Source organism: Littorina saxatilis, linkage group LG6, assembly GCF_037325665.1.
Source record: "Littorina saxatilis isolate snail1 linkage group LG6, US_GU_Lsax_2.0, whole genome shotgun sequence".
In the NCBI taxonomy this organism is placed as follows: domain Eukaryota; kingdom Metazoa; phylum Mollusca; class Gastropoda; order Littorinimorpha; family Littorinidae; genus Littorina; species Littorina saxatilis.
The window spans coordinates 16,551,304-16,567,215 of NC_090250.1; the positions used below are offsets into that span (position 1 = coordinate 16,551,304).

At 43.2% G+C, this 15,912-nt stretch overlaps 1 protein-coding gene across 5 annotated transcripts in view; it reads right to left on the reverse strand.

Moving 5' to 3' along the window:
* Positions 1 to 5,215: 5,215 nt before the first annotated feature.
* Positions 5,216 to 15,912, reverse strand: part of LOC138968617 (mitochondria-eating protein-like) — a 42,192-nt gene continuing 31,495 nt past the window's right edge. For 4 of the 5 annotated variants that reach the window (XM_070341217.1, XM_070341215.1, XM_070341216.1 and 1 more), the window contains 4 exons: positions 12,506 to 12,664; positions 11,476 to 11,651; positions 10,608 to 10,734; positions 5,216 to 6,140 (listed from right to left, as the gene is read on the reverse strand). In XM_070341217.1, coding sequence (XP_070197318.1) covers positions 5,961 to 6,140; positions 10,608 to 10,734; positions 11,476 to 11,651; positions 12,506 to 12,664 — 642 coding nt within the window. In that variant the 3' untranslated portion in view covers positions 5,216 to 5,960. The remainder of the gene's footprint in view (positions 6,141 to 10,607; positions 10,735 to 11,475; positions 11,652 to 12,505; positions 12,665 to 15,912) is intronic. The other variant, XR_011456238.1, reaches the window with a different exon arrangement.

Consider the following 15,912-nt stretch of genomic DNA (forward strand, 5'->3'; position numbering starts at 1 on the left):
GGCAACTTCGTAACAGATTCACTGGTGGATGGTTCGGAGTTCACCACCAACAGACTCCGACTACCTGGTTCGCGGGTCGACGGACCAGGTCTGGCTAGCAACAAACTCGAAGAGCGCCAAAGCGTACACTCAGAGTATGCCACTCGTTCTCAAGGGCCACCTCGGGCCACCGTATCCTCAACTGTCGATGGTTGTGTTGCCTCCAGATCTCGGACAGTCGACTCTAGTCGTGTCAGAGGACCCTCAGAAGATGATGAGAAACCTGCTGCTGATTTTGCATCAGCTGTTGATAGTGCATCTGATGAGATATTTTTGGACTCTTCATGTGTAGACAGTTCATTTGATTCCTCAGTTTTGGACGGTAGACCTGAAGTTCCTACAAACTCTTTAACAGGAGATGCAGACATGATCCTGAAATTCCGAGCAGTGTACTCCGGAAAAAGCATCACGTCTTCAGACGTTGATGATGCAAGTCCGAACACGTCTTCAGCTGTTGATGAAAGTGGTGTGACACACTTTTCCAGAGCTGCTGAAGGTCTTTCCCGAAGATGTCCACGTATTAATGTCGAGTTCAACACGCTTTCGTCATCTGTTGACGACGACGCCTCTACCAAGTCTTCTCAGGTTGACAAAGAAGTCCCCGTGAAGCCTTCAAAAAGCAATCCCGACATTGCCATGAAATCCCAAGCAGCCGACAGCGACATCTCCAGAAAAATGCCGCGCTTACATACGGCTGTTGAATGTGAGTCTTTTTCTGTTGACAACGAGGATGATCTGTCTACAGCAGTCGATGCAGATAATGATACAGAATGTCCAAACATTGTGGACGAGGTCGCCCCTGATATTTTAACAGAGGTAGCCATGCAGTCTCCCACTCACGTCGAGGTCGCAGAGGACTTCTCTGACGTGGATGCTTTTCTTTCCAGGTCGTCAACGGTAGATAACGAGGAGCTGGTGGATGGTAACGCCAACACGTGTACGATGCAAAGTGCACACAAAATACGTCTGTCAGCCACGTCGCCGCAGTTCTATCGAGCGACCAAAGTCAGAGAAACGGTTCACCTCCCTGTACTCGGAGATGATCCTGAACAGACAGCTCCTCTGCTGGAAGACAACGAGCTCAGTGAATCTGATACTACGCCTGAAAGCGCAGAAGAACACGCTCCGCCCAAACGTTCTCCGCCTAGGAAAAGTCACTCTGATGCAGACGCTGCCCAGAACTCAAAGACCAGTCCGATCACTCACGGAGTAAATGTTATCGATACTGTGAAACTTCCAGCATCCTTTCCAAGTCTGAAAGCCACTCCATGTAAACCTCACGGCTCCAGAATACCAAAGCCTGTTGCTGCAAAAACTATGGAAAAGCCAACCGAACACCATCATGACACGGGCAACGGCGATCTCTCTCAAAGCACCAACAATAACGAGAATGTACCTGGCACGGACACAGACCTCAAGCATTCGCCGTTTGAAGACGGCAACTTTTCGCCTGGAGCCGGTGAAAACATTACCAAGCCACCCACGCCGTGTGAAGAAAACAAAGGGCAGCAAGAAGTCAGTGAGGAAGGCAATGAAAACAACTCTACCAAAAGGTACGTTAACCAGATGATCACCTTCTATTCACAACGAGACGCCAAAGTGGTAACGACCATTCCGCCCCCGTCACCACTACTCCGCAAGAAAACCGGAACGCCTCCGCCGAGTCTTCCAGCTTGGAACTGCAGCACATACGTTGAAAAGCCAAAGAAAACCATCGTGAAGTCACCTCGCTTGCAGTCCAAGCGTAACTGCAGTCTCCAGTCTCTCATCGACTCCGCTTCTAGTGAGTCCAGTGCGCACAGCTTAGCCTCAGAGCAGACTGAGACGTCGATGGAGAGATTAACCGCGTTCATAAGCAACAGTCTCACCGAACACAACAACAGCCCGAACACGCAGAACAGGAGCCACAAACGCTCTTCCCCAAGGGGAGGCTCAACCACACCCCGTCAACCCTTCAGACCGGGCGGCATCCAACCTATAGGTGAAGGCGAGAATAGGAGACTGCTTCCTGCCAAAAACTCTGCCAGGAGTCACCCTGATCTCCGGGTTCCAGGCCGCCGGGTGGACGTACCCGTTTGCTACCCGAGCGCCCAGTCTGACACCACTGCCACTGTCAAATCCACCGTGAAGACAGGGGCAAACGGCGAGGTCACGGAGGGGGACTCCATCAAGCCTTCTTCACTCTTGCCAGACAGAAACTATATCTATCCTCACTCGGTGCCGACAGAGGCCAAAGACGCGCACGCCAATACCACAGAGCGGCCTGTCAAAACCCCAGATCTACCTGCTGGAACAACCCAAGATCTGTCTGCTGTCACAACCCCGGGAATGCCTACCCTCAAGCTCCGAATACTGCCCACTATCTCCCCTGATGAAATCGTTGAAGAAGAAACCGGCAAGAACGAAAACACCAACTCCGTTTCTGGCTGTGGCAAACGGGCCCAACATTCCTCCTCCTCTCCCTCTTCTGTACTTCCATCCGGCGGTTCTGAGACGTTCAGTAGAGGTCTCACGCTGCCCAAGAGTATTTGTTTCGACATGAGGCCTCAGGAGAATGAGGAGCAGGAGAGCGCAGAGGAATGGTACCGCGGCTTTAAAACACAGGTAAGCAGAAACAACTCATCTTCACTGGCGAACATACCTTTCTACCTCCCGAAATGCCCATCTCCAGACCCTCCCACGGGGTCGAAGATCCCCCTGCCGTGGAGGACCAGGTCACCAGGAAGGAAGATACGACCGCTGGGCACCATGAGGAATGTCTGGACACCGTCCAAAGTCTTGGCCCTAGCCAGGCAACCTTTGCCACCCCTGTCCCAATCCCGTCCAGTGTGTCCACCGGCTAGATCCACGAAGGGACCTGTGGTTTCCATCTTCGATTTCGATGAAGCGAAGAAGGATATCATCAGTTATCGACGGAGATCGACCAAATTGAAGAGAGAGTAATAAAGAAAGGCTGCTTCTTTGCAGCAGTACGAAGAACGTGGATCCCACCCGATTAGTGAACTTGTTTCTTAATCAATCATGCAATATCAAGCGTGGGCACGTGAACAAATATTTCGGCCGTGTATAACAGCTGACCAGCTAGGAGTATCGATCACATCAAATTAAAGAAAAGCCATTGCAGAATCAGTTCCGATTCTTGTGAGAATCTGACCAGTATTCACTCTTTTCCAGAATAAAGTATTATATTGTTTTCCAGTATAAAGAATGAAAAGTGAGTTGCACTGTATTCGAAGCTCGGAAACGAAAGGAGAATTTTAAGGTCAAAACTTTAGTAATTTAAAACAACAGTATTTCAACTTTTTACACTTGATTCCCCATCAAAACTAACATGCAGTCAAAATATTTTCTTTCTTGTAAAGGTCTGAACATTATCTGTGGCGATCTGCAAAATGTCTGCAGATAAGAACAATATTTTTTAAAGCAGCTGGCCTGTTAACACTAGAACGCTGCATGCTATCTTGATAAGCGTATAACCTCCCTTTTTGCCACTCTCGTTTTCCTGCAAGAAAAGAATCAGATGAATTCATCGGACTTTGCTGCTGTGATATTTAGTAAATTAGAACTGTATTGAATTGTCTGAAGCATTTGAAATATTGTACAACATGCTGCTGTGTTTTTTTTAATGATACTTTATACATTACAAGTACCGTATTTTGGCAAATTGTATTAGTTTTGTCTGTGTTTTGGGGATAGTGAAAGGAGAAAGAGAGGGGGGGAAGAAAAAATGAAAGAAAGAGAGAGAAATAGAGTGCATGTTTGTCTCAAGGGTGTCCCTTCTTAGCAGGTACCTCTGTAGAGCACAGCCACAGACTGGTAAAACACATGCGCACACATGTTCGCACTTACACACACACACACACACATGCTCGCACTTACACAAACAATTCCACACATTGTAAACATTATCTTCATTTATTTGATATGTGTTATTGGAATGGATTATCTGACTGAAAATAAATGAAATCACAGAATGATCTATCTACAAAACAATAAATAGGAATGTATCACATTCTAGCCAAATGCTTATGGCAGTAAAATACTCACACCAAATAATCTGCAAGTAAAAAGTGACTATTTTGCAAACAATACCTTGATTTGAGTTTCATGATCATTAAAATGTCTAGAAAGGAACTGTTATAACTTTGTGAACTGGCTTAAAATGTATCACAGACAGCAGGAATGAAATATCTTGCCAAAAGCGGCTCTTTCCAAAGGCCTCACATAAACAGCCCCAGAATTTCTTTTGATTTTAGTCTGGTAAACATCTTAAAGTAAACACAACACACACAAAAAAGATGCAAGTACTAATTTGTGCATGATTACCTGAATAATTCAACAGAGAACTTCATTTTCTTGTGAACAGTTTTTCACTTTTTCACTTTATTTCTAATTTCAAAGATTTTCCCCAGAAAAAACACACCCAGTTCTTAAAGTGTTATTTCAATTGGGCTCAAAGCGCTTAGAAGAGAAAAATAGATTAAACTACTGGCTGGTGCATTGATGTCTAGAACAAGACGCTCAAAGACAATAATCACTGACAATCATATTGGCTGGCTGACAAAAACTGTAAAATTCCTTTGGACGGATACTGACATTGAAATTGTGTTTTCTTCTTCTTGAAATTCAAGTCTAAAAAAGATAAGGTGAAGGTGGGGAGATCAGGATTAAAAACCAAGCCTGCCACGCAATAACAAAGTCAGAAAAAAAACAACGGAAAACAATATCACAGATATAAGATTAAAAATACAAATAAAACTCAAGCGTCAATTTGCAACAAGGAGTGACCAATATTTCAACATACAATATGCACTTTTTTTTTACAGTATTAATTATATGTTATGATGGCATCTTTCAGAATTCTGAATGCTAAAGGCACTGATGGTTCGGCAACTCTCTTAATATTTCTTACTACCAAAACTCAAGTCATTCGAATTATCAAAGAGCCTTTCCCTCTAAACTCATTATGCAGGAGTAAGCTTTCCATGAGACAGTTTTCCCGTAATATTATGCAGCTACTTTTATAGTTTATCTTGTTATGGTAAACAAAAAGTTATGAAAAATGCCAGTACACTCATACCTGTCACATGAAATGAAATTTCTCTGTATGAGATAATAAAGTATTCGTATTCGTATTCGTATTTCAACTTCAACCCCATAATAATAATTAAAAAAAAAAAAGTACATGCATCTCTTTTTAAAATGTTGTCCAAACTGACTTCAATACAATGATTATTTTCTACATGAAGACAGAAACAAATAAATATCTGGGAAAAAATATCTGCTTGACAATTTGCTAAAAAAGGAGAGAGAGAAAAGAGGATACATGTTACTTGAAACACACACAAAATACAGCCTACTACAGGTCAAAAAGGGAAGAGTGTATCACATGGCAAGTCCTTTGTAACGGAAACATACTTCGAATTAACGAAAAGATGTGAAGAAATTGATGTTGTTATGGAGTATTACTGTTCTCGTTGTTCTCCAATGATGTAATTGTTATGTTCAGGTGACTCTGATCTCGAGTTCTCACACAAACAGAAGTGTTCATGAATAGTGGTAGTATCACTGACTTTAAAATGAGCTGATGTAAGAAACTCACAGCATGCAACATATGGAGCAAAACTGTCTACCACACTCTTCAAACCCTATCTGCCAGCTCATAAACAAAACAACTCACTGACGAACCAAAATTCAAACCTGTATAAACAGCCTTAGTTTTAGCGCATCATCACACATTGCCCCTCAATGGTTTCAAGGCCTGTATATAAAGAATAATTTTCCATCCATCCGACAGCCGTTCTTAAACTGGCTGATCAACCTAACTTTCAAGCGCACACTCTAATGTTTCACAAAGTCTGAGGTCCAGAGAGCTTTGCCCGATGACTGCGTGGGTGCTGCCTTGGTGCATCTTGTGGTAATTAGATGGCTCTCAGAGGACTCAGAGAGCGGCGGAAGGGGCTGGCAGAACGGGCGCGGGCGTAACGGGATGGACTGATGGAACGAGAGCGGACGGGGCTGAAGGTACGCAGACCTGGGCTCAAGGAACGCAGACCTGGGCTCAAGGAACGGGTAGGGCTGCGGCCTCTCCTTGGTGTCGACTGTAGATTATAAAACAAAACAAATAATTAAATGGATTAAAATATAAAAAGACTAAACAATACTGTACTCTCATGTTTGACGAAGACAATATATGAAGAACAAAGCCCGACGTTTCGACCACAAGGGTCTTCCTGAGGTACAAAACACAGAAAAATGAAGAAGACAGACGACAGAACAGAAAGAAGATCTGCAGATAAACGATTCACATAATTATTACGACTCACAAACCAAAACAAACAGACGAGATAAGCAAGGGAAGCTATTTTTATTTTTCACTCTCACGCGCAGTTACCCTTGTTCTGCTTTCAGTTCAAATACAGTTGTCATTTTTGCTAGATGCATGCACACTCTGGACTGAGCTAGTGGGTAAGACTAAAACCAGCTGCTTATGTCAAGTTACTTTTCAATTTTGCTAAAAATCTTGGTATTGAAATGCAAGTGTAATCACATGAAAAAAGAATTAATTAGAATTCATTCAATGGAATCGCAACCCGCAATCTTGTATAGAAAGGCAGTACAGTGGAATCTCCCTTTCAAGACCCCCCGATTTTAGTCTTACTTCTTATTAAGACCTTGCTTTTTGAAATTTTCTGTTCTAAACCTGTATATCAACCTCCATTTTAAGACTCCCTCCTTTTTAAGACCTATGTTTCTCCGATTGTTTGAGTTCTTAAAAGGGGGGTTCTACTGCATATGACAGATTCCAAGAATGAACAGAGGGGTTAATAACTAACAGAATAGTCACACAGACTAAGCTAAACGGGGTAAAAGAAGAAGACTAAAGAAATAGCCTACGATCCAATTAACCTGAAACTCTGCCCTACACATGCAGTTTATACATCGACGGGATTGAATCAAACGAGCAGGAAAACTGAAGTATAATGTTCATGCCCAAAATAAAGGAAAACACAAAATCTTAATGGAACATGCAAGATAATATGCTGTAATTTGGTAGTACAGGAAAAATCCACACAAGAGTCATAAACAGAACATAAAGTACAGATCTTGAATAACTAAGTTGTGCCTATATTGTATAGGCATAGATAAAAATGTCCATCAAATACCCGTGGGACTTGGAATAAAGTAAAAAAAATTCCATCTCACACGGCATTAAGTCTCAGGAAACATGAATACACGCATGCAGGAAAAAAAAAAATATGGGTAGCGCCGTATGTATGGCAGCTCGCTTTCCCCGGGGAGAAAGCAGCCCGAATTTCCATGAGGGTAACCTCACTGGACTGTAAATCTTATCCAATCCAATCCAATCCAATCCAATAATTCAACAACATGACATACAACATAATATACAAACACAACCCACAACACAACACACAACATCAAACACAAAACACAACATCAAATCACAACCCACAGAAACTAATGCTTACAGCTATGGTCAACTGCTCCTTTAGTACATATGATTATGATGTTAATGTTTATACATTAACAACAGAGCATTAACTGATGCATGCAAAACATATTGTGAGGTACGTGACAACCAGGCTCCAAAACTCCATACATATGTTGAAAATGTGTCGGATTTTTTTACACTGTGACAACTGGGGAAGAAGAAAAAAACCACTCACACATAAAACTAACAAAATAGTTTTTGTATTATATTCCATTGCTTTGGTTTACTTACAAAAAGATCGATGAAAACAGCCTAGCTGCCTAAAACTGTGATAGATCCTTCAACAGAACCAGAATATAAACCCAAAAGAAACTGATAAACCCAAAGAAACTCAATAAGTGAGTGTTACACTTACGTTACGTTTCATGGCTCATGCATCACCTTATGAGATGTGCTTATGAAATCGCGGTCACACTTGCGTTACGTTTCATAACGCGGTTCAACATTACCACTACCGCTTACTCACTCGCACGTGAAAATTGCCGATTTCGAAGAAGAAGCTAGTCTCGGCCCGCTCTAAATAACAATGACCGAGACTTCTTGTAATTCCTTCGCGTGACGTCGAACCCTCTTACGCCATAATGTGACGTCTTCAAGACATAACCCTGACTTTATTCCTGGATTACTGCGTCCCATGGATACATTTAAAACAAGAGGCGAAGCCTTCAAGGCTCACGTAAGAAATCGACAAACAGTAACACAAACTCAATCACTTCGTCACACATACACACACACACACACACAGTAAGCGGCATAGGTGACACTGTGCAAGAAAGCGAGACACTAGATCTAGATCTGAATGGCCGATTTCGAAGAAAAAACTAGTCTCGGCCCGCTCAAAATAACAATGACCGAGACTTTCAGTAATTCCTTCGCGTGACGTCTAACCCTCTTACGTCATAATGTGACGTCTTCAAATGTTCAAAAGTTTCTACCACAGACATACATACATACATACGCATGCACGCACGCACACATGCACGCACGCACAGACAGACAAAAGTTAGCATCGCATAGGCTACACTTACGTGAGCCAAAAACGATCACCACATATGCTTCAGAATCCAAACATAATGAGAGTATTCTTCTACGGATAATCACATTTTCTGTCGGATTAACGCGGTTGTCGGACAATGGTGCTAGAGGAGAGCAACACTGCAATCGGGCAACTCTCCGTGCAAAGACGAACAATCAATTGACTGGCATCTCCTTCATGAAACCCGATTGTGTTGGATTTCTGTATTTCACTGGTTCAACCGCGGCAGTCGACCGTCTGTGTTTCTGTGTTGTGAAACTTGCCCCTGGCCTCTCCTGATTGGTCAACTTGCTCCGTGTTATGAAATCTACATATAGAAATAAAACTGGTCCAAAGCTTATGATTTTGACATAAGCTCATGCGCAGAGGTGATTGCATAAGCAGACCTGTGCACACTCAAAACGCTCATCAGTAGTAAACAAACCAAATTTCAGTAGTTTTTAAAATGTTTCAGTAGTAAGCTGTAAGTTACAGTGCAACGATCTCCAGGTTGTCTTGAGAATAACTGGACTTCCAGCACTGTTGTGCCGTTTTCTTCTTCTTTGGTGACAGAGCTGGTCACTATCTGAATCTCGCACTCTTTTTTTCTTTTCCATGTTTCACTTCAATCACAAGTTGCCACGCAGACGCTGGACAAACTTGAACTAAGTCTAAGAACAAAGACTCAATGCTGAGAACACGTGCGCTTCCGGTAAATCGGAAAACGTCTTTTCAGCGCAACGGCCAACTAATTGGTCAAAACATCTTAAAACAGAAAAAAGTACAAACACATTTTTTTTTTAGTAAAACATCGGAATTTCGGAATTTTAATTAAACATCCGTAGCACCGTATTCTGCATATAAAAATCGGAGAAATTACGGAGAAACCGTAGATGTGCACAGGTCTGCATAAGCGTAAGGCAAGTGTGACACCCTGCATAACACGAATGTGACAGGGCCTTTAAGGATGGAATCACACTGTGAAGAATGCCATTCAAAAATCACACAGTGGTGTTAAGATTTAGATACATTAGTTGTTTTTTTTCAAAGGACCACTCAAACCAAAAGAATGTAGTGAGCACACTTATCATCAAGACGACCTTACCTCACCTCAATCTGGCAATTTTGTTTATACCCTGGAAACCATTTTCTGAAGATTTTTAGGATTGCTCATACCAGATTTTGTTTCAATCATGAATATGAACTAAGTAATTTGCTTTCTCAGCAAAGAGATATTCTGCATAAAAAAAATGTTCACCCTTGGTGGATACTGTCATCTCCATGCTTGCTTCTATTTTAATGACCAAATCTTCTGTAACTCATGATCTTAAACAAACAATAATCATTAGCCATTCAACTGTCATTCAAAAAAAAGATCATGCAGTTACTTTTAGAATTTCATTTTCATTACTTCATTGTCCTATTGCTAGGAAATTCGGGTCGCTTCCTCTCAGTGGAAAGCTAACAACTACAGAGTCGTGCTACCCAGGTGTGTATGTGTTTAACCCCTTCACTGCCACAGTGGTAGTAACTTATCCGAACGGTCTATGGGAAAGAACTGTGTTTAGAACCCCTACAAGTACTTGGACAGTGGTTACCTCCCATTTAGTTTTCAGAAATGTCCTGAAATGTTGTTGACACAAATCCCACGTATGAGATACGGTTATGGGCGTACGATAAACAGAAAATGACCACGTATTACATACGGGGTGGGCAGTGAAGGGGTTAAGGTGTAATCAGCCACCTGCACTTATGGCAGAATGACAGGTCTTTTACGCGCCACGGGGTGGAACATGGATACCGTCTCTGAGTCTGCACACAGAGTTGACCCGTGACCCTCGTATCACAAGTCCAGTGCTCTGCCAACTGAGCTCCCGGTTCTAGATTTTAGAATCTCTTTCAATGTTAAGAATTTTCTGACTTTGCAACACACAGAAACACACTGAAAGCCACGTGATCACACAGCACATTATAGGTTCCAATTCTCATTCAACCATCCATCGTGGACAAAAAATACCCTGACAAAATACTGCCACTGACCAGAGAAGCTCCGCGACGGGTGACTGACTCCCCCTTGACGACGACTCGCGTTCCCTGCATGAGTGCTGGCCAGATGTGGTGGTTCACCAGGGGAGCTGTGTACTCGGAATCGTAGCTGCGGCGGTACCTGTTGATCAAACGAGCCTTCATGTGTACTCAAGTCATGCTACAGCTAGAGATGGATTGAAAAGCAAGAAAGGAGAGTTACTGGAAAGATTAATTTGTCTCAAAGGGACTACCTCGAACTAATCTTTTAAGTTTTATACAGTGGAACCCCTCTTTTAAGTCCCCCCCCCCCCCCCCCCAATTAAGACTTCCTCCTTTTTAAGACCCTGTTTTCTCAGAATTTCTGTTCTTAACATCTGTATATCAACCCCCGTTTTAAGACTGACCCTCCATTTTAAGACCTGATTTTCTCAGATTTGTGAAGGTCTTTAAAAATTGTTCCACTGTACTCAAAACATGCTACAGCCGGAGGCGAATCAAAAAACAAGAAAGGAGAGTTATTGGAAAGATTCATTTGTGTCAAAATGAATACCTCAAAATAATTGTTTATAAAGTGAAAAGAATTACAAACAATTACGAAACACATAAAAGAATAAGACTAATATAGCTCAGTAGGCATTTAATTTGAATGGTGAAGGATGGATGCTAAAACAGTGTTCACATACATTCAGTTAAGGTATAGATAGTGGTGGATTGTTTACACCCAGAAACTTGAATATACATGCATACAGGAAAAAAACAAATTGGGTAGCGTCGTACTGTATGGCAGCTCACATTCCCCATTGAGAAAGCAGCCCGAATTCCACAGGACTACATGAAATCCTTATCCTTAATTAAGACTTTTTTTCCAACAAAGTCTCACTTGTTTTCATCAAAGAGCTCAGCATCTGTGGCCACAGCGGTGTCCAGGGGGTGGGCGAGGGCGCTCATCTGCCACGCCAGCTTGACGGCTTCACGGATGAACGGCTGGATGATGGCAAAGGTTGCGTCCGATGGCAGGAAGATCTTGGGGTTACGGTTGAGAGCTCTGATCACATCCTGTCAACAAAAAGCAGAAAACATAAAGTGGAATAATTAGTAGAATAATAAAGTAGAAAAGTAGAATATGAGATGTGAACTGCAGATATTGGACAATAACCCTGGCCAAAACTGAAATCTACAAATGCACCAAGTTTGAACCACATAATTACAACCTTCACCATGATAATCCTGGGTCGTGGAGCCTCACAAAAGTGCCTGTATCTTTGAAATTATTGTGAGTTTTTGATTGAGATTTCATGTAATCCTCTAATGCTGTGGTACCTTCCCATAGACCTCTGTTCAAAGGATTATCTTTGTAAAAAAACCCACACACACGCACACAAACTATTTAACGATGATGTCATTTGAACTACACAGTCTCGATGATGACCTTACCCATATGAAATTTTACAGAATGTATTCCAATGTGGACAGCGTGGTTCATGTACAACCCATACTTTGCAAAGGAGAGGTAAAAAGTTCATTCTTATTCAGATGGCAACCCAAACTTTTTAGTAGAATCCTTCATTAGAAAGTAACAGTTGCACACAACCCACATCATCCGGACTGTGCAGTCCAAAGCGTCCTCCAGTGAAAGTTACAGTAACAAAACACTCTTTAATCCATGTACTTCAATTACATGCATTAAGCCATAAAGACTTTAAGACAATTTACTGTCCACACTATTAAACAATGGATGGAAAAGTGTGCTGGCATTTGCTCTTAAAACAATCAAACAACATATGACAACAACCCTAAACATAATATCAAACAAAGTAAGAACACCCACAGACAGGCACGTATGCCCACATCCATACTGCCACCCTCAGCCCCCACCCCCAACAAGACACACTAAACCTGTTTTCACTCACAGCAGTAAGGCCTGGGGTGTCAACCAAATCAGTGTTGCGGTTGATGTAGTCTTGCACAGCCTCCTCCAGCGTCTCTGGTCCGTAGTGCGTCTTGGCCAAGTTGGCTCTGGTCTTCATCTTGAACTGTCGGAAGGATGTCCTGGCTGCACTGAATGCCTCCTGCAAGGATTAAGAGGCAGACCACCATATTACGGTCACCCAGTTTAACATGTGAACAAGACCAGGACAAAAAGCATGATCAATCTTACCTCAAAAAAATAACAAACAAACAAACAGAAAACACAGAAAGCATCTAAATAAAAAATATTCCTATTGTACCAAAAAAACCAAAAAGTCGCGTAAGGCGAAATTACTACATTTAGTCAAGCTGTGGAACTCACAGAATGAAACTGAACGCACTGCATTTTTTCACAATGACCGTAGTCCGCCGCTTGTGCAAAACGGAGTGAAACTGACAAGCCTGTTTAGCGCGGTAGTGATTTCGCTGTGCTGCATAGCACGCTTTTCTGTGCCTCTCTTCGTTTTAACTTTCTGAGCGTGTTTTTAATCCAAACATATCATATCTATATGTTTTTGGAATCAGGAACTGACAAGGATAAGATGAAATTGTTTTTAAATCGATTTCGGAAATTTAATTTTGATCATAATTCGAAAATTTTTAATTAAATTTTGATTTAATATAATATACTTACCCAATTCTTATGAATGCATTGACTTTAGTCCCACATGCTAGATGTCGAAAAACCTCTCAAATTACCTGCCCTTAGTAGGGTGGTAACCAAGCTAAAAGCGACGCCATAGCCGTTGCTATGGCCTGACCTTGCTCGGTTACCCATAACACCCTGCGCACCACGTGAGCGCCAGCATCCGTAATAATCATTCGAGACTATTAGTCAAACAAACCCCCAAGGACATAATCCAGCGGGGACGGATGGGAGGGTATTAACTATAAGAATTGGGTAAGTATATTATATTAAATCAAAATTTAATTAACAAGAAGAGCAAACGCTCGATCGAGTCACTTTCGCAGTTCTGAATATTATATGAGGCATCAGATGGACAGGAAGAAATTGCTATTCACAACACAATGAGTCACGTTCACATAAAATTTGAGCCCGGTCACTTTTATAGTTTCCGAGAAAAGCCCAACGTTAACCCTTAGGCTGGTTGTCGCGACATATGTCGCGCTACTTTACGTATACTGTCACCTGGTTGTCATGTCACCTGGTTGTCACAACATATGTCGCGCTACTGGCTCAGTCTGTTTGGTCGGTTCCGATTACCTCCCATGGCTGCGAAAACCTATATGACCGTTTTTTGTTATTTTTCTCTCTGTTATTGTTAATTCACCAGTGGCTATGTAACATGTGTTAAAGAATTGCACCAGTGTAAGGGTTAAGTTGTGTGTTGCCGAACAGAAAAGGCTAGTTATCTCCCTTGTTTTTCTGATAACGTTCGTAAAAGGCTACAGATGTAAATACTTTGATGTAAAGAATAATCCTACAAAGTTTCAATCACATCCGATGAACTTTGTCAAAGATATAAAATGTCTAATTTTTCCTTTGACGCTGACCTGTGACCTTGAAAAAGGTCAAAGGTCAACGAAACCATCGTTAAAGTGTAGAGGTCATTGGAGGTCACGACTAAACAAAATATGAGCCCGATCGCTTTGATAGTTTCCGAGAAAAGTCCAACGTTAAGGTGGTGTCTACGGACGGCCGGCCGGACAGACTAACACTGACCGATTACATAGAGTCACTTTTTCTCAAGTGACTCAAAAATTTTCGATTTAATCACATATTCTTACTCCAATTCTTATGAATGCAGATTCCTCCTAAAGGCGGAGGGAACTTACTTATGTCCTTGCAAGCACCTGCCCTGCAGCGACCAAAGCCGGCAATGCACTGGAGCCATCCAGTCGCGTGCAAGAGATGTCACGAAGGTAGAAGCTGATGAAAACATCGTCTGACTTCCAGTAAGCTGTCTGCAAGACATCGCTTAATCGCCCTGAACGTAAGACGGCCACAGAGGACGCCCAGGCTCTGGCCTCATGTACTCGAGCTGATGTCAGAGGAAGGACTGAACGCCCCCCCCTCTCCTGAGAGAGCCACCACTCATATGCTCGTCTAATGAGGGTCGCCACCCATCTTGTAAGGGTCAATTTCGATATGTCCCTGTCATATTTTGTGTTCAATGAAATGAACAAAAGTTTTTGGCTTTTGGCCCTAACCAACTGAGTGCGAGCCAAGTAAGACTTCAAGGCCCTAACTGGACAGTTAGCTAAGTCAGGATCGTGCGAAGCCAGAATAGTCCCAAGCGGGGGGACTCGGACCACGGGCGGGGATTGGCCTGGCTTTTGATTTTTCGCGAGAAAACCAGGCCGGAAATGAAGTGACATTGAACCATCGCGCTCAAACGCGATGTCTTCCGACAAACCCGACAAGGCATGTATCTCACTGCCTCGCCGAGCGGTAGCCAGAAGAAGCAGAAAAACCGTCTTGCGTGTTAAATCAGTCAGGCTAGCAGCCTGCAAAGGCTCAAACGCCGCAGACCGCAAATATTCTAAAACCAAAAATAAGTCCCATGCCGGGACAGAGGTCCGTCTCTGCGCTTCCTGGAGAGCGGCCCCTTTGATCACACTAGCAATCACTCCGTTAACGTTAATCAATCTGCCTATCTGTCTCAGAGTAGCAGATATAGCAGCTAGAACGTCGGACTCTCAAAGCAGAGGCCGAACTGCCCTGCGCAGACAAAAAAGAGAGATGATTTGCCACCTGTAAAGAGCGCGGGGCCACAGCATTGACCCCCGCCTCCCTACACCACTTGGCCCAGGCAGCCCAATGGCAAGCATACACAGACGCAGTCGAGGACCTATGCGCCTTAAAAACCAAATCCAGCGTCAAGTCTGAAGCGCCAGATTTCCGCAGTTCCGACCTCACAGTCTCCAAACGTGTAGGCGCAGGGCCTGCGGGTCTCTGTGCGGGATGCCTGTTCTTGGCTGAACGAGCTCTCCCCGCACTAGATTTAGAGGGATCGGAACTCCTTTTGCCAACAACAGCAGATCTGGAAACCACTGCTGGGAAGGCCACCAGGGGGCTACCAGCAGCAGGAGCTCCGGACGATCCAGCTCGGCTTTCCTCACCACTCTGCTGAGCAGAGGAAAGGGAGGACATGCGTAGGCCTGAAGGCCGCTCCACGAGATCTCCAACGCATTGCTTGCCCAAGCTTCCGTGTCCGGAAAGGGAGACACGAAAATGGGAAGTCTCTTTGAAAACCTCGTTGCAAATAGATCGATCATGGGCTTCTCCACCTGTGCCCACAGGCGTTGGAGCGCCCCATGAGTGATCGTCCATTCGGTGTGCAACACCTGAGAGGACCTGCTGAGCGCATCCGCCAGTGCGTTGAGC